General features: G+C 37.7%; 6 protein-coding genes and 1 non-coding gene across 10 annotated transcripts; 4 read left to right on the top strand and 3 right to left on the bottom strand.

The window, feature by feature from the left end:
- Window positions 1-1,333: 1,333 nt before the first annotated feature.
- Window positions 1,334-7,214, top strand: LOC106386833 (receptor-like protein kinase At5g59670). The gene is made up of 14 exons (XM_013826649.3): window positions 1,334-2,333; window positions 2,908-3,014; window positions 3,152-3,683; window positions 3,911-4,386; window positions 4,508-4,652; window positions 4,746-4,817; window positions 4,916-4,987; window positions 5,057-5,125; window positions 5,258-5,421; window positions 5,546-5,775; window positions 5,875-6,001; window positions 6,062-6,127; window positions 6,223-6,409; window positions 6,495-7,214. The coding sequence occupies exons 2-14, from the start codon at window positions 2,933-2,935 to the stop codon at window positions 6,889-6,891; spliced, it is 2,619 nt and encodes an 872-aa protein (XP_013682103.1). The 5' UTR covers window positions 1,334-2,333; window positions 2,908-2,932; the 3' UTR covers window positions 6,892-7,214.
- Window positions 7,215-8,757: 1,543 nt separating this feature from the next.
- LOC106386836 (histone H4) lies at window positions 8,758-9,483 on the top strand. Its single transcript, XM_013826653.3, has one exon. The coding sequence runs from the start codon at window positions 8,942-8,944 to the stop codon at window positions 9,251-9,253; it is 312 nt and encodes a 103-aa protein (XP_013682107.2). The 5' UTR covers window positions 8,758-8,941; the 3' UTR covers window positions 9,254-9,483.
- An 875-nt stretch (window positions 9,484-10,358) lies between these two features.
- Window positions 10,359-14,342, top strand: LOC106386841 (probable NOT transcription complex subunit VIP2). Of its 3 annotated transcripts, none has more exons than XM_022698793.2 (14): window positions 10,359-10,580; window positions 10,864-10,932; window positions 11,031-11,136; window positions 11,222-11,334; window positions 11,467-11,836; window positions 12,125-12,319; window positions 12,436-12,534; window positions 12,772-12,860; window positions 12,952-13,032; window positions 13,110-13,523; window positions 13,610-13,662; window positions 13,750-13,791; window positions 13,886-14,024; window positions 14,112-14,342. In XM_022698793.2, exons 2-14 carry the CDS (start codon window positions 10,918-10,920, stop codon window positions 14,169-14,171), a joined length of 1,776 nt encoding a protein of 591 aa, XP_022554514.1. In that variant the 5' UTR covers window positions 10,359-10,580; window positions 10,864-10,917; the 3' UTR covers window positions 14,172-14,342. The 3 variants fall into 3 exon arrangements, with proteins under 3 accessions (XP_022554514.1, XP_013682109.1, XP_013682110.1); XM_013826655.3 differs by having other exon boundaries at window positions 11,222-11,391; XM_013826656.3 differs by having other exon boundaries at window positions 10,404-10,693; window positions 11,222-11,391.
- On the bottom strand, window positions 11,059-11,136 carry LOC125584949. Its single transcript, XR_007321845.1, has one exon. It is a non-coding gene; the product is annotated as a small nucleolar RNA snoR35 (small nucleolar RNA).
- A 724-nt stretch (window positions 14,343-15,066) lies between the features above and the next one.
- Window positions 15,067-15,879, top strand: LOC106385357 (18.1 kDa class I heat shock protein). Its single transcript, XM_013825290.3, has one exon. It carries the CDS (start codon window positions 15,230-15,232, stop codon window positions 15,710-15,712), a length of 483 nt encoding a protein of 160 aa, XP_013680744.1. The 5' UTR covers window positions 15,067-15,229; the 3' UTR covers window positions 15,713-15,879.
- Window positions 15,880-17,440: 1,561 nt separating this feature from the next.
- On the bottom strand, window positions 17,441-19,663 carry LOC106386842 (exocyst complex component EXO70H1-like). Its single transcript, XM_048752196.1, has one exon. It carries the CDS (start codon window positions 19,476-19,478, stop codon window positions 17,610-17,612), a length of 1,869 nt encoding a protein of 622 aa, XP_048608153.1. The 5' UTR covers window positions 19,479-19,663; the 3' UTR covers window positions 17,441-17,609.
- Window positions 19,664-24,302: 4,639 nt separating this feature from the next.
- LOC106386843 (UDP-galactose/UDP-glucose transporter 5B-like) lies at window positions 24,303-26,920 on the bottom strand. Of its 2 annotated transcripts, none has more exons than XM_013826657.3 (12): window positions 26,768-26,920; window positions 26,539-26,670; window positions 26,339-26,452; window positions 26,165-26,257; window positions 26,025-26,090; window positions 25,840-25,938; window positions 25,664-25,743; window positions 25,464-25,576; window positions 25,209-25,297; window positions 24,888-24,974; window positions 24,750-24,818; window positions 24,303-24,646 (listed from the first exon to the last, which is right to left on the bottom strand). In XM_013826657.3, exons 2-12 carry the CDS (start codon window positions 26,644-26,646, stop codon window positions 24,527-24,529), a joined length of 1,038 nt encoding a protein of 345 aa, XP_013682111.1. In that variant the 5' UTR covers window positions 26,647-26,670; window positions 26,768-26,920; the 3' UTR covers window positions 24,303-24,526. The 2 variants fall into 2 exon arrangements, with proteins under 2 accessions (XP_013682111.1, XP_013682112.1); XM_013826658.3 differs by having other exon boundaries at window positions 26,539-26,666.
- Window positions 26,921-27,195: the final 275 nt, after the last annotated feature.

The raw sequence follows: 27,195 nt of genomic DNA, 5'->3' as shown, positions 1-27,195 counted from the left end.
ACAAAATGAAACTAACTCGAGAAACATACGCAGAGAAATCTACAAGATACTTTTTGCTTGAACATCTGAAACAAAAGTAGGTCTCTCAATCCTGAACAATTCTTCATACTGCACACCAATGTCAATTACCAAGTTCTTGATAAAGATGTTTAAGAAATCTACCCATTGAAACGCATTTACTCATTCTTTTCATTGACTTAAGAAAGTCTTTGTTTTGCTGTCTTATTTGATTTGTTGATATAATCACCTAAACAGAAATATTGGCCTTGGAAAGACGTCCAGTTAGTATAATGATTACTACGTTCCTTGAATCATTTCTTTCGGAGCAGTTTCGAGATTTACATAAGGTTATATTAAACTTTAGCTCAATATTAACTCTTCCTTTGTGCCTTATTGTTTACCGAAAAAATGGCCGTGATTTAGGCAATCAATAACTCGGTCTTCTGAGGCCGTCTCTTAGTATTATTGGCATTAAAAAAAAAAATTAGATTAAATGCAAAGTAACGTTTCTTATTTAGGTTCCTAGGGGCTACAAGAGACGTATTCTGAGCCACGTGTTGCTCTCTGGGCTTTCATCTCTTTGAGAAGAGAGAGAGAGTTGAAGCGATATCATCCATGGTGGAAGGGAAGCAGAGCTTCAGGCAAATTAACGAGATCGGTTAGCACCTTTTCACCGATTAAGTTCCCTCGATCTCTCGAGCTACGATCGGTTTGATTTGATCCGTCATTGTTGAAACCATGGGTAATTGTTGCGGGCCGGCGAGTTTTTCTCTTTGTTTATCTCCAGATTGGGCCGGCCTTTGGCATAAGCCGGTGAAGCGGTGGCTTAGGGCAGCAAAAAAGTTTTGGGCATATTGTAGTATCTTTTATTTTTAACATTTATAAATAATTATAGTTTGTAAGACTTTTCTTAGCTAAAGTGATACTTGTGGGCATAACAAATCAGAGTAACGTTTGTTGGATCTTTTAACAATATTAATAAACATTTTATTAACAATTATAGTAGTTAAATATATTATTAAATAGTTATTAGTAAGTTTTTATTTTAAATTATAATTAAAACCATAATTAAAAAAATTCTTTTTCTCTTTCGTTCCATGATGCCCCCAGTTTAGTTTCTATTGCTTTAGTTTTGCTATCATCGTCTTCGTATTGACAAGCTACGTGGCTAATTTATTATTTTCCAAATTTTTATAAAAACTAGCAAATTGTGACAAGAGCAGTAACGTATTAACATTGTTTGGAGTTGGTACGAGTTTTTTTAATTTTATTATTTTATTTTATTTTTACAAACATTTTTGTGAAATTAGATTGTTTTATGGAAGTTTAATTTTTTTTTTACTCTTATTATATGATTCTGAACAACACACATATATATAAGGGCATTGTTTTATGAATTGGGTTAGGGCATTGTTTAATGTTAGACCGGCATTTGGTCTATAGATGTTCTATGTCTTAGTTTAAGCTCGTGTGCTGCTCCTTAAACCTCGTCCCTTGACGTAAAACCCTTCAAAGGTTTCCATTTTTTTGTTTCATCTCTTACTTCTTCGTCTTTACCTTATTATCCATTAATCTGCTCTGTTCTGTAATTTGTTTTAGTGGTGTTTTGATTTTCAAGTTAGCTAATGGGTTTCATGAAAGATGATAGCTTTGTTCATGTCTTCAGTAAAGTTTTAATCTTTCTTCTTCTTCTTGGTGTCTTTGTTTGATGGTTTAGTTTGTTGAGATTTTACTTGATTGTGGACTAATCTGCTCTGTTTCATTGCATTTAGGCTCATTTTTCTCTTGTGGTTTTGGTTTTCAAGCTCGCTAATGGGCTCCAGAGGAAACACTCAATTCTGAGCGGTATGAGTTACTGGAGCCAATTACCAAAGAAACGTTTCAGATGAAGATAAGCAGCTTGAAGTGAAGAAGGAAGTAGTAGTTGATGTGAAGCAATATTCAGGTGTTGAGCTAATTATCAAGTCTGGTTTTGGTTCTACTCTGCCTTCAAAAGATGATTTGATTAGAACATATGAAAAATTTGGAGCTTTGGACAAAGAGAGAAGCTGTACGTTCGAGAATGACTCCTGTGCTCGCGTTAGCTTCTTGAATGTATCTGAAGGAGAAGAAGCCTTTTACGAGTCACTAGAGAAATGCCCGTTTGCTACTACTTCCACCGTTACATTCAGCTCAAGTATCCTTCTTCTGAGAACAGAAAGGGGGTGATGGAAATGGAGTGGTTGAAAAAGAAGCTCGAAGAGAGCTTTGCTTGATGAATCAGAGGGGGAGGAGAGGTTACGGAAAAGTTGAAGATGAGACTTGAGGAAGAATCAAGAAACTTGCTAGACAAGGTAACCAAGATGATTTGTCTGCTTCACTTGTCTTGTCTTTTTTTTTTTTTCTACCTTCAAACTGATGATGATGATCTTCTTGAGGAAAGACAAATCAAACTGATGATGATGATTTTTTTTTTAAGAACCTCTAAATAGGAAACTAGCATTGGAGTGAAAAATCAAGGTGTCTCTTAGATAGAGTTTTTAATTACATTTAATTATTAAAATATTTATTAAGAGACCTAATGGGGGTTCTGGGTTAATCATGCTCTTATATCTACTCGTAAGCAAAATCATTAGGCTCAACTAACAGTCACAAATAAGTGAGATGTATGATGTATCAAACCAAGAAAGGACATTTTTGTTGGACTAGTCTTTGTTATATAATTGATTGTCCTTTGATGTACCAATTTTATTTATTGCACAACGTGCTTCTGTGTCTGCTCCTTATTAATCTTCACATGCTTCCCTTGGTGAAGCTGGCTGGCACTAGAAAATACATTTACTCCTTTTCACCATTGACTCGTCAAAAGTCTTTCTTATACTGGATGGTCCGAGTTTGCTTATTTAAATGCTGTTTTATCTTCAACAGCATAGCCATCCGGAGTTAAAAGAATATGGATACTTCTCTTGAGCTTTTGTTGGTGCTAACTGCAATTTTGGCCATCATTCATATTGTTCAAGCTCAAGACCAAAAAGGTATCATATATCTTATTACATTCTTCCTACTTCTACAAACGTTTTTTTTTGTTTGCTTGACCAATTATGTTACAAATGTTTTGTTTCTCACAAGTGCACTCGTCCTAACGGTAAACGTTAACCATATCTGTTAACAGGGTTCATCAGTTTGGATTGTGGGCTACCCTCGAATGAATCTCCTTATAAAGAGAGTTCTAGTGGACTGTGGTTTTCTTCTGATGAAAATTTCACACAGGGCGGAAAAACTGGTCGAGTCAGAGAAACTCCTGAGAGATTTGCGGAGCAACTCAACACGTTGAGATATTTTCCAGACGGTATACGGAACTGTTACAATTTGAACGTGGAGAAGGGACGCAGATATTTGGTCAGAGCTACCTTTGTGTATGGAAATTATGATGGTCTTGGCATGAAACCGGTGTTTGATATTCATCTTGGACCTAATCTATGGGCCACCATAGACTTGCAAAAAGTGAATGGTACAGTGAAAGATATGTTACACATTGCAGCATCAAGCTCGATGCAAATATGTCTTGTCAAGACTGGGGTAACTGAACCTCTAATTTCCTCTTTGGAATTACGGCCAATGAGAAATGAGTCTTACATCACTGAATCTGGCTCCCTGGATCGTTACTTTCGGTATTATCTTAGCGAGTCAAGCTCTCAGATCCGGTAAGTCAACTTCGAGTGAACAATGCCTCTTCTTTCTTCCCTGTCTTGTCTTGATTGTGTCACGCACCGTATTGCTTCTGTATGTTCTCCTTTCTCTGTTACACCTTTTGCTCAACCTACAAGTGCAATATAAGATGTTATATATGATGCTTTATGATAATCGAACTGATAAAATGATAATTTTCATCTTATTTCACTGCTAAAAACATTATTGTTCTCCCCCGCAGGTACTCCAGCGATATATACGATCGCTTATGGGATCCATTATTCTTGAAGGAATGGACACAGCTTTCAACTGCGAATAATGTGGGAAATAACAACAGCTACCGTCCACCTGAAATGGCACTTAAAACTGCAGCCACACCTACTAATTCCAGTGCGCCGCTGACAATTCGATGGACTTCAGAAAATCCTGATGAAAGATATTACTGTTACGCACACTTTTCTGAAACCGAAGACTTGCAGGCAAATGAAACCAGGGAATTCAACGTGACATGGAATGGAATACGATTCTTTGGCCCATTTGTTCCAAGAAGGGGAATCATAAATACTATCTTCCGCACGTCACCGGCAACTTGCATTGGAGGGATATGTAGGTTCGAGCTGATAAGAACCGACAGATCAACTCGTCCACCTCTACTTAATGCTTTCGAAGTCTACACTGTTATTCAGTTTCCACAGTCTGAAACAGATGAAAGCGATGGTATGTGACTTTCTTTTACAGGTTATATATGCATATAAGGTCTATGCTTTCTTATGTTAGTAAAGAAATGAAACCATAATTACAATAGAGTACTCAAGACATCAAAACGTTTTTATGTCAGTGGGTGCAATGAAAAGCATCGCAGCCACCTATGCATTGAGTAGAATCAACTGGAAAGGTGATCCATGTGTCCCTCGACAGTTTGGGTGGGATGGTTTAAACTGCAGCAACACAGATATGTCCATGCCACCAAGAATCACTACTTTGTAAGTCAAGTTTGGTGGTACACACACTCTTCACGATCTGATTGTAATAATGATCATTCAACCTTTTAATGTAATTTTGTGACATTTCACTAGAAACTTGTCTTCAAGTGGTTTAGCTGGAACCATAGCCGATGCTGTTCAAAACCTTACGCAACTAGAAACACTGTAAGTATTTAGTATGAACATTCTTATAACGTAGTATTATACGAATGAGAATAAATTCACAAACTTCCATCTATATATTCTCTATTTCCAATCATTAGGGACTTGTCGAATAATAGCTTGACTGGAGGGGTGCCAGACTTTCTAGGCAACATGAAATCGTTGTTGGTCATGTAAATTTCTACCAAAATACTCTTTTATGCTCTTAAAACCCCACCTCATATCATGGTTGTTTTCAACAGAAATTTAAGCAGGAACAATCTCAATGGTTCAATTCCTCAAGCTCTTCAACGGGAAGGACTACAACTATTGTAAGAAAATCTCCACATAGACAAAACAAAAACTAAAAAACTCTCCGCATAGACGTGTAAACTTTTCTCAGTTGTTATCCACAACCCTTTTGTGCATTTGATCATGTCCTGAACAACCTTTTTTCCTTGTAGCGTTGAAGGAAATCCAAGGCTTTGTTTTTCTGATTCGTGTAAAAAACCACATAAGAAAAAAATAATTGTGCCAATTGTTGCATCAGTAGCTTCTGCAGCCATTGTCATTGCTGTATTGGTTCTTTTATTGGTACTCAAGAAGGGAAAGCCAGCGATTCTGCAAGGTATTTGCAAAAAAATACATCAAATAAGAACAAATATAAAGTGTAGATGTGGTTGCTATGTTGCACTAAAGCAAGATAGAGAAATAAAAAAATGATTTGATAACATCCTTAGTCTGATGCACAGGTCTACACCTTCTACCCAGGACGTCAAGTATGAATGCTACATTTGCTGAAAAGAACAGCAGAAGGTTCACATATTCAGAGGTCATCAAAATGACAAATAACTTCCAACGAGTTTTAGGTGAAGGAGGGTTCGGCATGGTGTATCACGGTTCTGTAAAGGGTTCTAAACAAGTGGCCGTTAAAGTACTCTCTCAATCTTCAACTCAAGGATATAAAGAATTCAAAGCAGAGGTATACTCATAATTCTGTAATCTTCCCAACTTCATATATGATCTGCTTTTATCATCAGTTATGGATTTTAATATTTTCTTTACGTGAATTTTACCTTAGGTCGATCTTCTTCTTAGAGTTCACCATACAAATTTGGTAAGTCTTGTCGGGTATTGCTACGAAGGAGATCAATTGGCCCTTGTTTATGAGTTTCTGCCTAATGGAGACTTAAAACAACATTTGTCAGGTAATATTTTCTAATGCTTTTCACATGAAACTCGAATGGATCTAACAATCTACTATACAGGAAAAGGAGGTAGAACCGTCATCAATTGGAGTACTCGACTACAAATAGCATTGGAGGCAGCATCAGGTTTGTACTAAGTTTTTTAAAAGCCTGTATGGAAACATATGGATTCATTTGTGCTTACAGCAAAACAGTTGACATAGATGATTTTTGTTGCATAGGACTGGAGTACTTACATATTGGATGCACACCGCCGATGGTTCATAGAGATGTTAAAACTGCCAATATATTGTTGGATGCAGATTTGAAGGCTAAACTTGCTGATTTTGGACTCTCTAGATCTTTCCAAGGTGGAGTCGAGTCTCATGACACAGCCGTTGCTGGTACTCTAGGATACCTTGATCCCGAGTAAGTATTATTAATTAGTTCTGAAACTTCATTTTCCTTCTTCAGTGGTTGAAAAGTACGTCTACATTATGATATTGTCCTGCAGATATCACAGTTCAGGTCGACTGGGCGAGAAGAGTGATGTCTATAGTTTCGGGATAGTATTGTTGGAGATGATCACAAACCACCCTGTGATTAATCAAACCTCTGAAAGTTCTCACATAACACAGTGGGTTGGGTTTAAGCTTAACAGAGGTGATATTGTAGAGATTATGGATCCAAACCTTCACAAGGATTACGACTTTAATTCTGCGTGGAGAGCTCTTGAGCTGGCAATGTTATGTGCGAATCCTTCTTCTTCAAAGAGACCATCCATGTCTCAGGTTATTCACGAGATAAAAGAGTGTCTTGCGTGTGCAAAGTCGGTGATAGGTAAGAATCTAGAATTGGAACCCCAAGAGATAATGAGCTCAGACACTTCCATGGTACCCATGGCAAGATAGTTTTGAGTAGGGTTGGGCACCACTGCTTGATACTAAGTGTTTACTTGTTACTCGCTTCATATTTGGTATCGTCTTTTTTTTTTTTTTTTTTTTTTTTTTTTTTTTTGATCAACCGTATTTGGTATCGTCAAATCAAGTAACAAGTCCATAAATCTTATTACTTGCAAGTACATATCAAATATTATTATTCTTTTCTATTACTTGGTTCGTTACTTATTTTACTACTTGTTACGTGGTTTCTTTCTATGTGTTTACTCTCTAGTGTGACGCCTTGAAATTTGTAAGAGCACTCACCAAATAATGAAACTGTGTATTTTGTGTTACAGGAACCACATTTTGTTTTTGATATGTCATATACTCCGTATTTTCCAGTTTCTTTGGTTGACTTTTGGCTCAGTGTAATACGTTTTTGACTCTTTGGAGCATCACGGAATGAAAATTCATAAGATGATGATTGCTGAATACTTTAATTTCGGGAAAGTGCCGATTTCGGTCGTGCTGAATACGATCCGAACAATTGATCAGTGTCAACAGATATAATTTTAACTCAATTATAATTCAAAAAAAACTATCAGAACATCTTAAAACGTGCCTAAATCTACATCGACTCTAACATAAGTTAGTCATCCGTTAAAAAGATATAACGTGTTGTTTTAATATACGAGAGAAAATGTCAATTTCGATCCCAATAATTTCAGTCGTGCCAAATAAAGCCTGAACAAATGGTTAGTGCCAAAAATGACTTCAACTCAATTATAATTTTTAAAAATTACCCAAACTTCACCTAAATTTACATTGATTTTAACGGAAGTTAGTCAACCGTTAACTAGATAAGACAACTTCGTTTTGATATATATATATAATTTAAAATTAGTTTATTCTAGGGCTCAAACCGTGTCGTGATACCCTTTTAAAGGGGCATACTAACAATTAAACAAAAATAACTTTTTGAAATATATAAAATTACAAATTTGAAATTATATAAACTACTATTTTTTCTTCATCTTATCCAAAATTTCAAATTGGATAAGATGAAAAAGAATAGTAGTTTATATAATTCCAAATTTGTAATGATATTTCAAAAAATTACAAATTTTAAATTTACTCCTTTAAGATTTATATAAGATTTACTTTTGTCTAGTTTGAGTCCAGAGTGAACTTATTATTATATATATATATATATAAAATCTATATCAAAAGGACGTCATATTATCTCGTTAACGGCTGACTAACTTTCATTAGAATCAATGTAGATTTAGGCACATTTTAAGAAGTTTGAATAATTTTTTAAAATTATAATTGAGTTGATGTTGTTTTGGCACTGGCCATTTGTTCGGGCCTTATTTGGTACGACTGCAATTGTTGGAGCCGAAATTGACACTTTTTCTCGTATATCAAAATGACACCGTTTTATCTTTTTAACGGTTGACTAATTTCTTTTATAATCGGTGTAGATTTAGACATGTTTTAAGAAATTCGGGTAATTTTTTTTGAATTATAATTGAATTAATGTCGTATTTGACACTGATCAATTGTTCGGGTAGTATTCAGTACGACCGAAATTGTTGAGATCGAAATTGTCACTTTCCTTCCCCCCCCCCTCCCCCCCTAATTTCAGCTTTTTGTGAATGTGAGCTAACAATACGGACCAAGAATAAGCTTTGGTTGTATTTTTAGTGTTTTTACTGAACGCATATGAAAAAGTTTCAAAATTTTGGCGCAAAACTGAATTGAGTTAAAAAAATTGGCGCTTTACTACCGTAATTCCTGGCGCCTCGTGTAAACAGAAAACGAATTCTTATTGGCTCACACTATCAACACGCGGATCACTAATATACACCGTTGATTAAACTAGATCGACGACTCAACGCATCTTTTCGCTGTATACACGGATCGACAAGCTGAGCCGTTAGATCAACTACGCGATCTGATTTCCTAAATTACAAGGTTCCCTTAGTTTCCTATAAAATCAATTTCCACATTTTTTTTCTCCACAATTCAACTCTAACCTCGATTCTTCTTCATCACAAACTTTCTCAATCGGAAAAAAATGTCGGGCCGTGGAAAGGGAGGAAAGGGTTTGGGCAAAGGAGGAGCCAAGCGTCACAGGAAGGTTCTGAGAGACAACATCCAAGGGATCACCAAGCCGGCGATTCGGAGACTGGCTCGTAGAGGTGGAGTCAAACGTATCAGTGGTCTCATCTACGAGGAGACACGTGGCGTCCTCAAGATCTTTTTGGAGAACGTCATCCGTGATGCCGTTACTTACACCGAGCACGCCAGGAGGAAGACGGTGACCGCCATGGACGTCGTCTATGCTCTGAAGAGGCAGGGGAGGACTCTCTACGGGTTCGGCGGTTAAGGGTCTTCTTAGATTCGCGTTTGCGTTTCTGGGTTTCTTTTCCGGAAATTTCTAATCAAATCATGTTCTACTTAGCGTTTGCGTTTGAATTATGTCTGGGTACGGCGTTTATGTGTTGCGGTAGCGTTTCGTTTTATATGTAATTGCGCCTTTTATCTTATGTTTTTAGCGATGCAATGTCGAAGTAATCCAAGGTTAAGTTTCTGGTAAAATATATTCGAATTTTTTTTTTTTTTTTTGTAAAAAAGGCTTTCATTAAAATTTAAAACAAAGTTAAATTACATAGTTTGAGAAAGTGTGATACATGAAGTAGACATTAAAAAGAGCTATAAAAGTTTGAAAACTTAGTACAACTCTTAGCTTAACCAAACTAAAAAAGATATTAATGCGCTTGATAGGAACCTTGACCTCTACTCGAATTTTATTTACACAAGGCAATCTATCGTTCTTCAGATTTCATTCATTGAAACACCTAAAGAATCATCAAAACATGACTCTATTTTCTTATAACCGTCCTTGTCTCGCTACTACTATATCTCGTTAACGCTCGTATCTCCGTGGTTGTTCTTAACTCTTAAGTAGTCACTGAACCGTAAAAGCAATTCACTAAAAACATGTTCACCATCAACGACGGCTTTTTCTAGCTGCAAAGCATAATCATTAATCAAGATTCCACAACACATCTGCTAACGACTCCGAATAAGTACATGTCTGATTTCTCTGGGAGCTGTTGTCTTCTGGATTGAGATGACCAACGCTTCCTCTGACAACAGTACTCAGAGGAGGCTGATCGATCTCTGGTCTTAGACAGTCCAAACTCTGCAACTTTAGCATCCCTGTGGAGCACAGCTTCGGAGTCAAATCCGTAAAAGTAAGGCTCTTCAGTGATATGCATTGATAACCTCTGACTCCCAATCGCACCACTCTCAGTCAAAGATAACTCGGAACGAGACCGGGCCTGTTCGAATGGGCCCAAACAATGGTCGGAATTAAGGCTTTTTCTTACAGAAACACTCTTGTCTGTTTAGAGTTTTTTGTTGTGTGGGACCCCCTCTTGAAAAAGATATTATTATTTTTTTCTCAAATCATTCGCCAAAAAATAAAAATATTAAATAATTTAATATTGGGTTTCTTCTATAATTCTAAATCTTGCTCATTCTCCTCCTTTCTATATCCGTTTTTCGATTTAGGGTACCAATCTCTGCGATCAAAATCTCCGATTCGCCGCACCATAAATCTTGTTCCGATCCTCAAATCCTTCCTTCGATTCATCTCCACTGTTCTCGAATCCGGCAGTGTTATCCTCTCCCTCCTCCTTTTTTGTACTGTGAGTGTTGTGTGAACATAAATCTCGCGATTCTAGGGTTTTCCTACTTCAATTTCCTTGTTTTACACATCGCCCTAGCTCGGGGTTTACTCACCGGAATAACCAGCCGCAGAGTTATTATTTTTAATTGGATCCTTGTCAATTTGGATAGTTTTAACATTTGTTGATTCTATTAGTAGCCGATCTTATTGTTTCTGGATGAAGAGTATATGTATAACTCTTCTGGTGCTGCTCCATTCTTATTTATAAAGATCGTGTTTTAATTTTGTGTCTTCACTTTCAGGTTGTTATCGTCACCGAATGATATTTTGTCTCGCGTGATTTTTCAGCTCGTGCAATGTCAAACCTTCATGTATATATATATACCTTTCTTTTCACAATTTAAGATGTTCGTTTGATTAATCTTTTTGTGCACCATTGATTTCTTTCTTGTCTTGTTGTCTTTTGCAGTCATCTCTTAATGGTTCAGCTTCAAATTTGCCAGATGGGTCAGGCAGATCTTTTGCTGGTTCCTATTCCGGACAATCTGGTGCACCTTCTCCTGGTTTTCATTCTGGTGGGATGTCATTCTTTTTTATTTATATTCTGCTCTCTTCTGATATCTTAACTTACTTAGATCATCACCGTTTTTGTTCGTGCAGGAAATCTTCAGGGACTTCATAACCTTCATGGGAGTTATAACCTTCAAGGTACACTCTCATCAAGAAACTCGAGTATGAATAGTCTACCATCCCCCGGTGTACAACAACCTAATGTGAGTTTTTCCACTGGAAGATTTGCTTCTAGTAACCTATCCGTTCCTCTCTCTCAGGTGCCTATCAAAACATCTAATACTCTTTTTTCTCTTAATATACATATCTCATGTTTTTCAGTTATTGTTTTATAGTTATCTCATAATAGCTCACATGGGCATTCGGGAATCCCGAATAGAGGAGGGATCAATGTTGGCAACCCTGGTTTTAGTAGTAACGCTAATGGAGGTGCCGGTTCTATTCCTGGGATTCTCTCCACTTCTCCAGGACTTGGTAACCGGAATAGTGTTCCGATGGGGATGTCCCAGCTGTTGGGAAACGCAGGTCCTCGGATAACAACGAATTCTATGGGGAACATGGTTGGTGGAGGTAACTTGAGGAATATCAGCTCAGGTGGATTGTCTATGCCTGGCCTTTCGACGTCACGACTTAATTTGGGAGCTAATAGCGGGTCAGGGTTAGGCGTTCAGGGCCAGAACCGCATGATGGGTGGACTTCCTCAAGGTATGTGGAACTATTGAAGGCGCCTTTATTATTCTTATGATTATGGGTCTTTGGTATTGTAACTAGGGAGTGCTGTTGAAATTAAGTAAAAATGTGATTTGCTTAATATCACTAGTTGGACTTATTTTGTAATAGAACCAACTGGTGATATAATTCACATACTCTGGGATTGTATGACGAGTTTGTTTATTTTACACTTTACAATCTTGTTTACGTGAGTATGCAATAAGATAGCAGCTTCTGTGTGTGGATATAGTAAAAATCTGATTGCAAAATTTACTGGTACAGGATCACAGGTCATGTCTATGCTGGGGAATTCCTACCATACTGGCGGCGGCCAACTTTCGCAGAACCATCTTCAGTCAGTTAACAATATGATGCTCGGTGATCACTCTAACGACAGTTCACTTTTTGACATCAATAATGATTTCCCCCAGCTGACAAGTCGTCCTGGTTCTGCTGGTGGCACTCAAGGACAACTCGGTAGTCAATTTAGCTACTTTTTAAAATTTGTATACTTTATATATAAAATAAGTTTTGGAAAATGTCTTTCAATTTCATTTCTTACTCCCTAATACTCTTGTGGTGGGGTTTTCTAGGTTCTTTGAGGAAACAAGGTTTAGGAGTCCCGCTTGCCCAACAAAATCAGGAGTTCCGCATTCAAAATGAGGACTTTCCAGCCCTACCTGGTTATAAAGGTGCTGGTCTTTTATTGTCAAAAGTTCCTCCCATGCTATTCGCTAAAATTTCAATAAAGCGCATTTCCAGATGGTCCAAGTACTTAGGAAGTTCATAAACTTCTTAAACTGCCTTCTTACTATATATATAGGTTGTTGCATCAGAAAGATTCTAAGATGTTACCGACGCATGTGTTTCAAAATGCTATAAGCTAAACCTGCTAAATATCATTCACAAGCGTAGTAGATTTTTCGCAGGTGGTAGTTCTGATTATCCAATGGACATGCATCAGAAAGAACAACTCCATGACAATGCTATGTCTATGATGCACTCTCAAAACTTTCCTGTAAGCTTTTAGACTGTTTCGAAATTTGAAAAAAAAAAATCCGTTTTTTTTTTCCTGAGGTAATTTATGTTTTGATATTGCAACTATGCAGATGGCTAGATCTGGTGGTTTCAACTTGGGGGAATCATATTCATCACACCGTCCACAACAACAGCCACAACATACTTCATCTGTTAGTAGCAGCTTCTCGTATCCCTATCTGAAATTCAAGCATTGCATAGCTCATATAATTTTCTATTTTGATACTAGACTGGTGGGCTACAAGGTCTTGGCTTGAGACCTCTAAACTCGCCCAACGCAGTTTCAAGCAACGGTTATGACCAGCTTATTCAGCAGTATCAGCAGCAGAGACAGAACCAATCCCAGTTCCCCGTGCAACAAATGTCATCCATGAACCAATTTAGAGACTCTGAGTTGAAAGCGGCACAAGCGGAGGCAGATCCTTTCTGCTTGCTTGGCTTGCTGGAGGTACTAAACGGGAGCAACCCTGAGTTGACATCTCTTGCTCTTGGCATCGACTTAACGACGCTAGGGTTGGATTTGAACTCAACTGGAAAACTTTACAAGACCTTTGCTTCCCCTTGGACCAATGAACCGGCGAAGACCGAGGTCGAGTTCACAGTACCAAGTTGTTACTACGCCACACCACCTCCTCCGTTAACTGTAAGTGCCCCTCTTATGCATTCTTTGATTCCCTTTTCTCGAGTATTATTTAATAACAAATGTGTAATCATTTCCGTTGGTTGCAGCGAGCAAGTTTCAAAAAGTTCTCTTATGAGTTATTGTTCTACACATTTTACAGGTTTGTTAAGAGATGAGTATTCAACATCTTATGAATCATCTTTGTTTTCAATCTAACACATTGACTTTGTTCTAATTATTGTCTCAGTATGCCAAAAGACGAAGCACAGCTATACGCAGCAGATGAACTGTATGTTTTCTTTTTTTTTTCTCTACCAACAATCTTGATTATTCGTTTACTTCGCTCTCTTGGGCTGAGGCTTTGATTGATTGATTATTTGCAGTTATGAAAGAGGTTGGTTTTACCACAAGGAACTGAGATTATGGTTCTTCAGAGTTGGGGAGCCTTTGGTAAGAACAGCTGCATATGAAAGAGGAACATACGAGTGCCTCGATCCAAACTCGTTCAAAACAGTCAGAAAGGTAAGTCGAAAATATGTATTTCTTGATATTTGGATTTAGATTGTAATTAGTGTGTAATGTTTCTTTTGGGGGGGATGGTTATTGCAGGAACATTTTGTTGTCCAGTACGAGCACATGGAAAAGAGACCAAGCTTGCTGCAGCATTGACTTCAAGTAGGTTTGTTCAATTATTAGCACCTTTACAATGTAAAGCTTTGTTCTCTTTTTTTCATGCAAGCTCCTTCCATTATTTAGGAACCAAAACCATCTTCACAATTTTCAATTTTCAATTTTCAACCGCAGAAGACTGCCATATAAGATTATATTTTAATTTTCTTCTTTTTCTGTCTCTTTTCATAAATGATATCTAGTCTCTTGACCAAGCATGCAAGAACGGGTAAGTAACTTGTTTAGCAATCAATCGAATAATCAATAAACTAGATTTCCTTTTTTCACTTTACTTGTTAAGTAATTGGTGTTTGTTCAAAGCAAAACGTGGCTCAGTTCTGATATGTATTTATACAAGATGTCAAAAACCCATTAATAGGCTGTTTAGTATTGCCAAGACCTATATTAATTTTTCTTGATTTTGTAACATTTATATAATTCGATATTAGCAGTTTCAGTATTGTATTCGAATAGACTTGTTTATTTCTGAAAGCTATGTTTTGTTTATAATCTCTAAAGGTACTCTGGTAATAAAGAATGTCTGATATATAGTATTTGGTTGTCTCAACGTTATAAACCTATAACTTTTTTTTTTTTTGGAACAACAAAGCTATAACTTTTATTGTCACTGTTATCAGAGTTCTGTTAGGTGCCGAGTATAATTTTGGGTCGTAAGCAAAATAATATACAAGATGGGCTTTAATCAAAAGCCATCTTCACGGAGCTCGTATCTCAAAGGGAGATATGATACCCAAAGAACAGAAAAACTGCACGTCGTTTACAAGTCAGCCAAGGAATGCACGTCGTCTCGTGTCAACAACCGAAACTTCCTGAAATGCCAAGAAAAATCTGGTCACTTTTAGAGACTCTAGACAATAAGCGAAGGTTTTAGAAAAAGTGTGCACTTTCTAAATTCTAATTCAAGAAACTCAGAGAACGTTCTCTCTTTATCCTCCGCTACCTTATATATACTGACCTTTCATCTGATCTAAGACATCAGATCAAGGAAAACAAGAATCAAAACCAAGCAAAAGTTAAAACTCACTCAAGAAACAACAATGTCTCTAATTCCAAGCCTTTTCAGTGGACGCAGATCAAACGTTTTTGATCCCTTCTCGCTTGACGCATGGGATCCATTCCAAGGATTCTTCACTCCTTCCGCGTTAGGAAACGCTTCCGGCTCAACCGCTCGTGACATTGCAGCGTTTACAAACGCGAGAGTTGACTGGAAGGAGACGCCAGAGGCACACGTGTTCAAGGCCGACTTGCCGGGGCTGAAGAAAGAAGAAGTGAAGGTTGAGGTTGAAGACAAGGACATTCTTCAGATAAGCGGAGAGAGGAGCAAGGAGAACGAGGAGAAGAGCGACAAGTGGCACCGCGTGGAGAGGGCAAGCGGGAAGTTTATGAGGAGGTTTAAGTTGCCGGAGAATGCGAAGATGGAGGAAGTGAAGGCGACGATGGAGAACGGTGTGCTTACGGTTACGGTGCCGAAAGCGCCTGAGAAGAAGCCTGAGGTTAAGTCTATTGATATCTCTGGCTAAGCCGCTGGGGAGGAAGATGAATGATTGAAGATTTGGTGTGTGGAATAAAAAGCGTGTTTGATTTCAAAGTTTGTGTTATCTTTGGGTTTGTTATGTTGTGAAATTGTGGCTTTTCTGAAACCGTGAATGTAAGATGTTATTACAATGAATAAACGAATGTTTCTATAGTCTCCATGAATGTAAGATATTATAAGTTAAGATAGGCTCATGATGTTAGTAGTTGTTCAAGCTGATAGACAGAAAACTTAGAAAACTGATGGACCTATTATCATCTTTTGACACTTCAATACAAAAGTTTCAAAAAAAAACAAGAAGACAAAGGTGTTGAAAAAAAAAACAAGAAGACAAAGGTAAACAGGAATGAAAAAGAAAACAACGAGAACAAAACAAGTGAGACACTAAAAAGCAATAACCAGTGAAGCAATTCATGATCTAGTCCTAGTGTCTTGTTAATTTGCTAGCAAGGATTTCCTGGTTGGATTTTAGTATAATATTCCAAGCTTTCTGACATTTTTTCAAAATGAACTATTAATTAACACAGTAAGTATAAATCAATCTATCTCAGTTTGAAGCATACTTTTATGAGTAATCTTTCTAGTAATACAGTGATCTTATATTGTTTTGAATTCTGAATTCTGTAATATTTTATTTTTTGTGCACTGGCTTAACTCATTTTTGATGTTTTCGGAAGGTTTTGTGGTGCACCACTTACCTCACCACTTTTTCTAAACTAAGCTGAGTAGTATAAAACAATCAAAATAAACACCTAGTGCATGGCGAAAAGATGTTAAAAAATATTGATTATAAACGAAACATTTAAAACACTATATAAACTTATGGCGAGAATCTCCGCATGGGGCTATTGGACTCCGACAACAACTCCATAATCTATATTGTTTTAAGCTTTAAGATCAGCGAATCATCTCAAAGACATCAAAAGTTGTTCCATTAATTTTACATGAGCTATCATCTGGCAGAGTCACCAAAATGCATTTTCTAATCAAGATATTCTTCTAGCTTAGCTATTTTTATTCATTACTGTTAAAGAGTGGAGACTGAGCTGTGATTTTGTTATGTAGGTTAAGAAATGCCTATAATTGTCTAACTAATTCATGATTTTTTCTTAAATCAAGGAGAATGGGACCGAAAATAGCAGACTTTCATAGTGTTGATGTGATTTATCAAAACCAACTATATATCATTCAACCAGTAATGTCTTTTTCTTTCTTAGTTCTTGTGGTTGCCAATGCGATCATCCTATAAAGGTGTAAACAAAACAATAATTATGTGAAATGAACATATAAAAAGTACGCGTAATTAACGCCAAATAATTTGTAAACATGCCACATAACGAGGAGATAAGATTTGTGTTACGTTTGTTTAGAACTATAACGTGAGGTTCCGTATCTCAAGTCTCCTAATAAAAGTCATTAATGAATACATATGATAAGATTCACTATCGTTCTCAGCCTCTCTGTCATGTTACAAATTTAATGCAATGCATCGTGTTTTATTCGGTACGCCATTGAATTCGTAACCAACTTGGAGTTAAATATACCACCAAAAATCACATTTAGTCAAAAGACTCCGAACATAATTTCAAACTAAAATTAGTTGCGAGACTGCGAGTGATAGCGACATATATACAGGTTTGTCTTTGTACTAACTATAAATCTTAAGCGTCGGAAACAATCATCGTATTTTCTTTTGTCGTTAATAAACACAAAATTCCAAAAAATTATCGAATGATTATTATGGTATAACGATAATTCGATTAATAATTTAACATATTATATGAATATATGATACGATCATACATCACTGTATGTACCTTAACAATATCACGATCACCACCTAAAATTAAACAAAAGAACTTAATATATGACGAGATTCTCATTCAATGGCTACGTCCTCCACGAGATTTAACCGTAGTCGACGAACCGGTTCCGGATCCGGATCCTGAGCCTTTTGTCGACACACTCCCTGACCCTCTACTTCCAAAGTAAAGATCCGACAAGTAGTTTCCAATATCTTCAGGGGTATACCTGACATTAAACCCGTCTCCTCCCAAACCGAACCGGTTCACCTCGTAAAACTCGGAACAAACCGGCACGAGTTTCCCACTCAACGAGATTTTGATCCAGTCCCTAAGTTTCGGGTCGGGCACCACCCACGACATCTGTCTCCGGTACGCCGCCTCGAACTCGTCGTTAAACCTACCGAACAACTCTCTAGCCTCCTCCGGCGCGATCTCCTCCTTAGGATATTCCGGCAACGACGTCAGCACTTTCCCCCACGCGAGCTTCTGGAACTTCTCCGCGTACTGCTTCACCTTCCCCTCGTGCCTCACCACCCAATCCTCCCCGAGAAGAACCTTCAAGCCAGACGACGAACGCACCTTAACGACGACGTATTGGAGATTATTCGCGAGGAAGAGGTAAGACAGCGCCACGTCTTTGTACGGCTGAGCTTTGCCGTCGATCTTACAAAGAGTCAGGAGGATCACCCACGCGATACGTACCGACACCGGAGACGAGTACAGCTCCTCCGGCCGAGCGTCGTCTCCGGCGAGAGACTCCGGCGACGGAGACGGCGAGGTTACCTGCCAGTTCTCGAAGATCACGGCGATGGACTCGTCGTAGTCCGCGAGGAAGGAGAGGTAGTTCATGACGTAGCGCGTGAGAGGGTGAACGCCGCCGCCGACGACCGGCGTTCTGGAGGTTTCCTTCTGAATCGCCGTTTCGAAATCCGTCATCATGAGCCTCGCCGCGTCGCCGAGTTTCGCCAGCGAGTTGATCACCTGAGCTCTGACGGCGGCGGCCGAGTCGAAGTAGAAGATGGACTCGATCTCGACGAAGAGGCTCGCGAGGGACTCGTACATGTCGAGGAACCGGAACATTTTCTCCGGCGAGAGTTTCTTGATCTTGGCCGCGTTCTCCGGGAAGGTGAAGAGAGTCAACGCTCCTTCTTGTGTGATGTCGGTGAAGGAGGATTCGACTATGTTGAGGGACGAGGAGAAGACGTGATCGGCGAGAAGCCTCTCTCCGAAAAAGAGGGACCTAACGGCTAGCTTGACAGCTGGCAGCCAGGTCCTGATCTTGGACTCGAGAGTGTCCCAATCCATTTTCTGAACTTGGTGGAGAGTGAATCTCTCCACCGCTAAGCCGTGGAGCGTCTCGTCGACGATCGATCTCCGCACGGTTTTGTAGACCTTGACGCATTCTTTGGCGTATCCGGTTGAGATCATGCAGTCAGCAATCATCTTGAGATCGTCCATTGCGTCGGAATCTCCGCCGGAGAATCTATGTTCTTCTGCGTTTTCTTCGTAAAAAGTTTCGTCTTCGGAGTCGGAGACGCTGGTGGGTGTCGATGCGAATCTTGACGATCTGTAGGATCGGACTGAGACGCATTCAGGGTCGAGATACTGTCGGTTCTCCTTCAACACGCGGTGGAATTCTGATTCGAGAAGGTTCATCGCTGATTGCATCAGGTTCTGAGCGTAGACTAGCTTTTCAGATGATGGATTGACGGCGGCTAAACGGTGCATCGTGCTGTGTAGATGCCTGACGGCTTCAGCGAACTCCTCTGCTTCGCGACGACTGTTGGTGGAGAAGAGGTGTGCGTCGGAAGAAGGAGAAGGAGAAGTCCATTTGGATGTGACTCTGTTGATTTTGCTCATACACTCTTGTACAGCTGACTCGGCGAGTGTTTGGTGAGCTGGCTGTTTCTCCTGTGGAGGAGATGACCGGAACAAGTGCTTCCCCATAATCTCAGAACTTTGTTTTGTGTGTTGCTCTGTTTATTTTGTTTTCTTGCCTCTTTGTTTCTTCTGTGAAAACAAAATACTTTTGTTTTTACTAAATAAGAGAAGTTTATGGTTTGTTTGTAATGAAGTGAAGCAGAATAGCAGATACGATAGGAGGATGGTATATATATATAGAAATGTAGTATTATTATTATGTAGATTATGTACGTATAGATATGAAGAGGGAAAATGTCCACTAGTCAAACGCGGCAACATATACGACGTGACATTTGATAAAGTCAAAGCAAGGAGTTAGTTTAGTCTATTCTGACCAAAGTTACATTCATTGCCTTTGATCTGCAGACTGCAGCCTGTGAATTTTTGTAAATTTACCGTTACAATTATAAGTGCTAGTTAATGTTGGAGCATAAGTTATAACTGACGTCGACTAATAATATAGTGAGTACTATTTTGTACGATTACTGTAACTGAATGCACCAAAATTGTTACAAATAATGGATTCGTAATAAGAATGTTAAGAACTTTATACACCAACGGTATCAATATTGAATGTCAACAAATTGTCAAACTTGCAGTACTATATATACTAGTATTATTATCTCAAAAATCATTGGCTTTTGTAAATGGGTTAGTTGTTGGAACATGATTTAACAAATAAATCTGGTTCAGTAAATATCTAATCGAAACAGGATAAATTGATAATAATCACATGATCAAGGACGAAGCCAACCGGGGCTTTTAGCTCTGGTGGTAAAGAGTTCACTGCTGTGAGTTTCGCCACCCGGGTTCGAATCCCGACCATTGGGAAATCCACATGCGAAACTCCAGTGCCCGAGACCGAAAACCGATCACGGTGGCCCACATGGTGACGAGCTCGTTGGTCTTTGGTCGCTTTGGTCTCTAGTCTGGACCATTTCTGTGGAGCTAGGACACTCGGTTATCAAAAAAAAAAAATCAACGACGAAGCCCAACTATTTCGATTCGAATGGCTATAGTTTAACAGATAATAACCAAGACTTAGTTATCTTGCGGTTAAACGGTTATGCAACATGCCGAGATCTCCGAAATAAAACACGACACATGCGTACTAGATAGGTGAAGTAGTTGGAGCAAGCTTGGTAGTATAAAAGATAAATACATGACCGGATGATTGTGGTCGAGTGGTAAAGAGACATGGTTGGGACACTAACACGTTTTATGTTCGATCCACTTGTTACATCTCTTTTTGGGTATTAGTCTGAACCTATACGTGAGCATGAGATACCCCAGATTAATCCAAAAAAAAAAGAAAATACAAAATCATCATTTCACACACTTTTTGACTAACTCATTTGAGAATACAAATATTTTTTCAAGTTGTATTATCTTGTTTTATTCTTTGTATTCAACACTTTTATTGTCAATAATATTAGTAAAATTCAAACAAATTACTTTTAAAATCTATTTACACAGATCTTTTCACTATTTCTCTAAAACTTACCTTGTTCACTTTAAAATTTCAATTGTAAATTTTAGTTTCCACATCTGTCAGTTATATTTGGACAGTTTATTTTATATGTATTTTATTGTTTAAATGAAAAATACAATTATATTTGAAAATAAAATGCAACTGTTAATTAGGTTTCTGCTAATCAATAAAATAGTGTGTATGTTTTTTTTTAACTGGGAAAATAGTGTGTTAGTTGGCTGATTTCTTTACTATTTTGGGAAACGAAGATTGTGAGGGAGGTTCCCTGCTTTAAAAGTTGAATGTCAATTTGCGTCGTGCCGCCAAATAAATGAAATCCACAGTTTTCAATAGTTGTTCAAAGATGCTAAACTACTACTTAGTCCATAGTTTATGGTCCATCTCTTAATTAAACATGCTTAATACAGAGGCCGGTAGAGACAAAACTTTCCATCCAAACTAAGACCATTTAAAATATAAAATTCCATCAACGAATATAATTAATCAAATATTAAAATTTTATATGGTTTTACTAAATTAAAAATATCCATATATACATAAAATCATTTTCTTTTGAACTTTACACAAAACCTTAGAAGTACAAATTTCCTTTGATAATTAAACTATAAAAATTTAACAATAATATATATATATATGCAAAAGTATACGTTTTTCCACTGTAATTTCTAACCTGACTAGTCATATCCTATTTGTTTAAACATCCAGAAATTAGTTTTTAATATGTACCTAGATCTAAGTAATTCGTACAAAAATATATAAATGGCAGTACGAATCAACCGACAATCCGTTAACTAAAAACCAACCTACATTCATCGAATGAAACGCAAGTTACAAAACTTAACGTGATGTTTTTTTTCCCTCACTTAACGTGATGTTAACATGTAGATATATGCTTGAAGAATATTTATATAATTGGTTCTTTAAGTTAGTTACAACACCTAATGATATGAATGATAGTACAAATCAACCGACAATCCATTAACTAACAAAAATAAATCAACCGGCGGTTGAATGAAACTGAAGTAACAAAATTCAACGTGATGTAAACATGTAATTATATGCTTGAAGAATATTTATATTATTGGTTTTTTAAGTTAGTTACCACTTAAGTTAAAGATACTATTACTTGTTTTTTTCGTGGACCAGTAAAATAATTTTTAAAAACAGGAAATTAAAAGACAATGAAAAAGAGAGATAATCAAAAGATGATTCAAAAAGTAGCACGTGAGTCGAGTGGAACTTACAGTCGAGGGATAAAAGCTAAAGCTCCCAAGCATTACAAAAAAAAAAACGCATGGTCCTCATTCTCCATGGTCCCTAATAGTGATTTGGAGAAGCATTAGACAAGATTCAAGAGCCGACTCTCTTGAGCACTTGGTTTTGTCTTTGTCCGAATGATACAACAATAAGGTGTTGACCTTACGAAGTTTGACCGTTTGATTACGGGTCTATCGAAATAACCTGTCGAACTTATGGATAGTCCACCAAAGACTACTTGTTGTTAAATAAAATATTATCTAATGACTAATTAATCATTAGTTCACTGCTAACGTTAGCAGAAATAATTGATCTTATAATCGTTATTCATGATTTCTGAGATGCTGTCTCTGTTACTATGAAGCAAAGATAGATCTCTTGTTGTAAGGTTTTAGTCTTGTAAGTTGTACCAATTCCAATCTATTTTTTTTTCTTTGTAGATTTTCTCACTTACACTATTCACACTAAAACCAAAAAAGCTGAGAAAGTCTGATCCGATCATAGAGTTTAACATATTGAACTGGTATCGATCTGAATCTAGCCGCATAATCGTATATATTGGTTATAAATGTTGTGTGTGGATCTTGTGTGCTTGTCTTAATCTGGACTGAATCGGTATTGTGGAGCAAAGAACTTGATATATGGATCCTAACAAGCTACCCCAAATCACTTGTTTCATGGTCATTCACCTAAGAGCCATTTACTCTATATAACCCCATTGTTATTGTTTTTCTCTACATACTTTTGAAGATAAAATTCTCACTTTATCCGTGACAACATATATATTAATTAAAGAAAGTCCCGTGTACGTGTATATCTTAGTTATATAGTACTCCCACTACTTATACATTAACAATTTGAATTACGTATGCACACATCTCACATGTATAAGAATGACACATACATATAGCCTGTACTATACGTATTATATACATGTAGTTAAAACCTTCCTTGTATGCGCACCGTTTGACTTTGATTTAGCAATAGTGAGTTGAATGAAACTACGTATCACACAAAACATTGCTTCTAGAAACTTTCCTTGAATGTTACTTGTATTGAAAAACTTGGTTCAAAGAAATATTACTCGTATATATTTGAAGACATTTGTTTTTTTGCTTAAATATTTGAAGACAAAACTGAAAGTTTGTTCACTTGAAAATGATTTTTTTTTTGTCTACGGAATATGTGATGAGAATCAGGACGAGTTAGTCTGGTGGTGTACGGCTTGCGGCTGCAAGTACGGTCCTTAGGTTCGATTCGCACTGGCCACCAGGGAATTTACATGCGGACTTGCTCTGGTGCCCGAGATCGAAGATCGTTGCCTGGCCATGACCCACCTTCGGGTGTGCGTCCGCGCCGCTAAAGGGTTCGGTCTCTAGCCTGGACCACTATGGTGAGGTCAGGACACTTGGTTATCAAAAAAAAAAATGTGATGAGATATGAAATATTTTGGAATATATACTTTATTTCAGGGTGTGAATTTTGGACCATTCGTTTCGGCGTCGTCATGTTTACGAATATTTAATTCACCAAGAAAACGTCTTTGGTCTCTCTATTTTACTCCATGTTTTTGCTTCATTTTCGGTTATGGTTATGTTATGTCAGATAATGATACCATATTCCAATGTGCACAGTTACGGCATGTTTATTGCAGGTCTTTCATGTTGGTTATTTTATCGTAATATAAGTAATATAAGATATTAAAAAAGCTAAGAGACGTCTCTTAGTTTTTTTAGTCAAATACTAAGAAAATTTTATATTACGCTAAGAGACCCGATCTAAGAAACCTACAATAAACATGCTCTTAACAAGGTAAGCATATCGCCGATTACCCTCTAGGCCTCTCTACAACAAAATTGTTAAATAACTTCTCTTAACGACTATCTCTTCGTTTGAAGTATTCAAGTGAGTGTGAAAATTAAGAAAGGTCCACGTAATAAGATTGACGGATACTCCACGGCGTCATCACCATTTAAAACATGTAAGAGAAGACATTATGATGTTTAGTTGTTTACTAGATCTCCATTGAATCATTCTTCTGCTGACCAAACATACTTTGTGAGTTACAAAAATATGATGTAACTTAAGAAGTAACAAAGAAGATAAAGTGCCAAAAAGGTCTGGCCGTTAGGAATCATCGAAACACATGTATATAACATACTACAAGAGAACCAACAAACTTAAATAATTAAGAGACGAAAAGAAATACAGAGAGTCTGACTATATGAATACTAGTTTCAGTTCACTATCAACTTGTTTTTGTTTTCAGGGTTAAATCAAGAGGAAAAAAGAAAAGAAAACCTCTAACTGGTTGTGAAAGTTCTTAAGAAGAGCTCTCAGGTTTTCCATACTGCGGAAGCTCTGGAGGTGGTGGCGGTTGAGTTTGTGATTTTTTGTTGTTGTTCAGTAAGTTTTTGGCGTATAAAGACCCGAAAACAATGACCTGATCATTGAATGAACTCTGTTAGTCAACGAATCAAATGTGTAACCTATAGTAATTGGAGAGCCTAAGTTCTAGTTTAAATGTCAAAGGATTGAAGGCATACCGATCCAATACATTGCTCCCAGCTAAGCGGATGAGAGAACCAAATGCATGAGAGCATGATGCTTGCAAGCTTTATTAAGAAAGACGGGTTGTGTTAGCAATTGAGATGGATTGGTCGGATCTAAGTTTGTTTATTTACCTGTCTTGTTGTCATGATAGCAGCGAACGTTAGAGCACCAAATGTCCTAATGGTGTAAGAAATGAAGAACTGGCTCGCTGTTGCAACCTGCTCATTAGTCTCCGGTAAGTCCAGTGGGAATCAGAAAGATAAGAGAGGAAGGAAGATCATGATAATCTCAATAGCTTGTTTCGGATAACAGAATCATGGGTTTGTTTGGATTACTAACTAGATTCAGTTATGTTTTATATACACATGTCAGTGGAGCTATTAGACTACATGATACTGTGTAATTGTTTGAACAGAAGAAGAGAGGAAACTGAAACTGAAACTGAAACTTACAGTGGAAAGGAGAGCGATGTCGAGTAGACAATCTCTATGGCGAGAAACAAAATCTACAGCTAGTAGCAAATGGCCTTGCAATACAAGTCCTACAAAAAAAAAAGATTTTAGAGGATGTAAGCAAAGAGCATGAATTAGACCAGATTGTGATCTGCTTTTTTGAAGTCTTCTTCCTATAGAATCTTCTCGCCGGAAAACGACCAACCAAGAAGGAAAAAGATGACAGTAACAGAAAGAAACAAGTAAGAGTCTCACCAGTGAAGCTGAGAACACAAGAACAAAGTGTTGTGTAGAATATTTGGTTATGTATCTCCATATTATATCCTTTAAACAGTTTGTCTTGGAATGTGCTTGTAAACCCATCAAACCTGTTAGTTAGCCAAATTGCCAAATACACAATCATGATCCAAGACTAATAACATAAACAGTGTAACGAGTGACAATGAAACACATACCCAAGATAACCAGCCATTAGGGAAACACCCCAAACAGTATTTTCCCTACCCTTATTGTACGGACTAATATCATCTCCTGCCTACAGCTCAGGTTTACATAAACAAAACCTCAGTACATACATCTTACGTAAATGTTCATAGTGACTGATGTACTTTTAGTTAACCGAAGCCTTTACCGGGAAAAGGATAAAGACAGAACAGCCAAGGGTCACCAAAAAAGCCACCAAGTAGTCAAACCCCTTGTACTTTTTCTGCATGATGAGAGTTCCCCATACCTGTACAGAGCACACAGATATAAGAATGGGTGTGTTGCTCAAACTCAAATACACTCTGCTGAAAAAAAATGAATGCCGCAGCTTACCATGACTGGTATCATTTTGGCACATTTTGCAAGAGTTTGGACAGGGAAGCTAACATACTTGAGAGCCTGGAGACATTACAGAGTGGATATACTAAGTTCACACATAAAGAGTCAGTGGAGGTGAAAGATAAAAGCCCTACCTCATACTGGCATGTTGTGGTTAAGATGTTAGTCACTGAGATAAGGCAATACTTGTAAACCGGAGCTACAGGATCCAAAGCTTTCTTGCTTGCCTACAAAAAAAAAAGACAAATAAGGTTGTACAAACTTTGGTAATGAAGGAATAATCATAAACACAAGTTGATATGGTATACCAGTAAAGCACCAGCAGAGACAGCTGAAGTAGTGAGGCGATTGCAGAAAACGAGAAACAGAGAGTACTTAAAGAACTCTTTGTTCAATCCATAAGGAACTCTCATTATCTTCTCCTAACAAATTTACAAAACCCATCAAGAAAGTTATAACCTTTAACCAAAGAACGGAACCGGTATGCATCATAACAAAGGAGACAGACCTGAAGAACACCGTAGATGACAAGAGTGGACATAATGCCGGAGACGGCGAATACACCTTTCCATAATTTGCTCTCCTTCACTCCGTTTACTGTTTCCGGCTCAGCCATGGCCCATCCACCGTCTCTCACTAGCTACCCAAAACGAATCACATTATACAAAAGCTCAGATTCGTAAATGTAAGCGTATGATGAAACTATCACCTTTGAAGCTCAGAGATTAGAAACTTACACGACGAACGGATACAATACAACGGCCGATCTGACTTGAACAGATTGATATCTCCGGCGACTCTCCGACGCGATCCGATTCAGCTCCACCGTCCTCTCCTCTCCTTTCCTTTAGCACTTTTTTGGATCTTCTAAAGTTGTGTTCTCTGGGGTTCTGTAAGGATCCGCCACGTCAGCACTCGATAATACGCATGTTTTAAAATAACGAGTCAAAATGGTCAACGAGAGACCTTCCAAAGGAACAAGAGGATTAGCCATAAAACAAAAGGAAAGAAGATATGTCATATAATTCTAAACTCGTGGTCGTGATTTTGTTCAGACAAGGGCGATGACGGTTCATCTCTCGAAGCCAAGCCAGATGAAAACAGGAGGCAAGGTCATGTATTCCCTCTCAAGGACAGAGACTTTGGATTTTTGAGGATAGCCAGT

Source organism: Brassica napus, chromosome C3, assembly GCF_020379485.1.
Source record: "Brassica napus cultivar Da-Ae chromosome C3, Da-Ae, whole genome shotgun sequence".
Lineage (NCBI taxonomy): Eukaryota > Viridiplantae > Streptophyta > Magnoliopsida > Brassicales > Brassicaceae > Brassica > Brassica napus.
This window is presented reverse-complemented; position numbering and strand designations above follow the sequence as displayed.

Bases quoted from the DNA above. Each gene is read 5' to 3' on its own strand.
- LOC106386833 (XM_013826649.3), top strand. From the start codon at position 2,933: ATGGATACTTCTCTTGAGCTTTTGTTGGTGCTAACTGCAATTTTGGCC. The intron at 4,988-5,056 runs GTAAATTTCTAC...TGTTTTCAACAG, and splicing joins ATGAAATCGTTGTTGGTCAT to AAATTTAAGCAGGAACAATC. The intron at 5,126-5,257 runs GTAAGAAAATCT...TTTTCCTTGTAG, and splicing joins CGGGAAGGACTACAACTATT to CGTTGAAGGAAATCCAAGGC.
- LOC106386836 (XM_013826653.3), top strand. From the start codon at position 8,942: ATGTCGGGCCGTGGAAAGGGAGGAAAGGGTTTGGGCAAAGGAGGAGCC.
- LOC106386841 (XM_013826655.3), top strand. The intron at 13,033-13,109 runs GTTAGTAGCAGC...TTTTGATACTAG, and splicing joins AGCCACAACATACTTCATCT to ACTGGTGGGCTACAAGGTCT. The intron at 13,524-13,609 runs GTAAGTGCCCCT...CGTTGGTTGCAG, and splicing joins CACCACCTCCTCCGTTAACT to CGAGCAAGTTTCAAAAAGTT.
- LOC106385357 (XM_013825290.3), top strand. From the start codon at position 15,230: ATGTCTCTAATTCCAAGCCTTTTCAGTGGACGCAGATCAAACGTTTTT.
- LOC106386842 (XM_048752196.1), bottom strand. From the start codon at position 19,478: ATGGGGAAGCACTTGTTCCGGTCATCTCCTCCACAGGAGAAACAGCCA.
- LOC106386843 (XM_013826657.3), bottom strand. From the start codon at position 26,646: ATGGCTGAGCCGGAAACAGTAAACGGAGTGAAGGAGAGCAAATTATGG. The intron at 26,091-26,164 runs GTAGGGCTTTTA...TAATGTCTCCAG, and splicing joins CCACAACATGCCAGTATGAG to GCTCTCAAGTATGTTAGCTT. The intron at 25,298-25,463 runs GTGAGACTCTTA...TTTTTTTTGTAG, and splicing joins TTGTGTTCTCAGCTTCACTG to GACTTGTATTGCAAGGCCAT.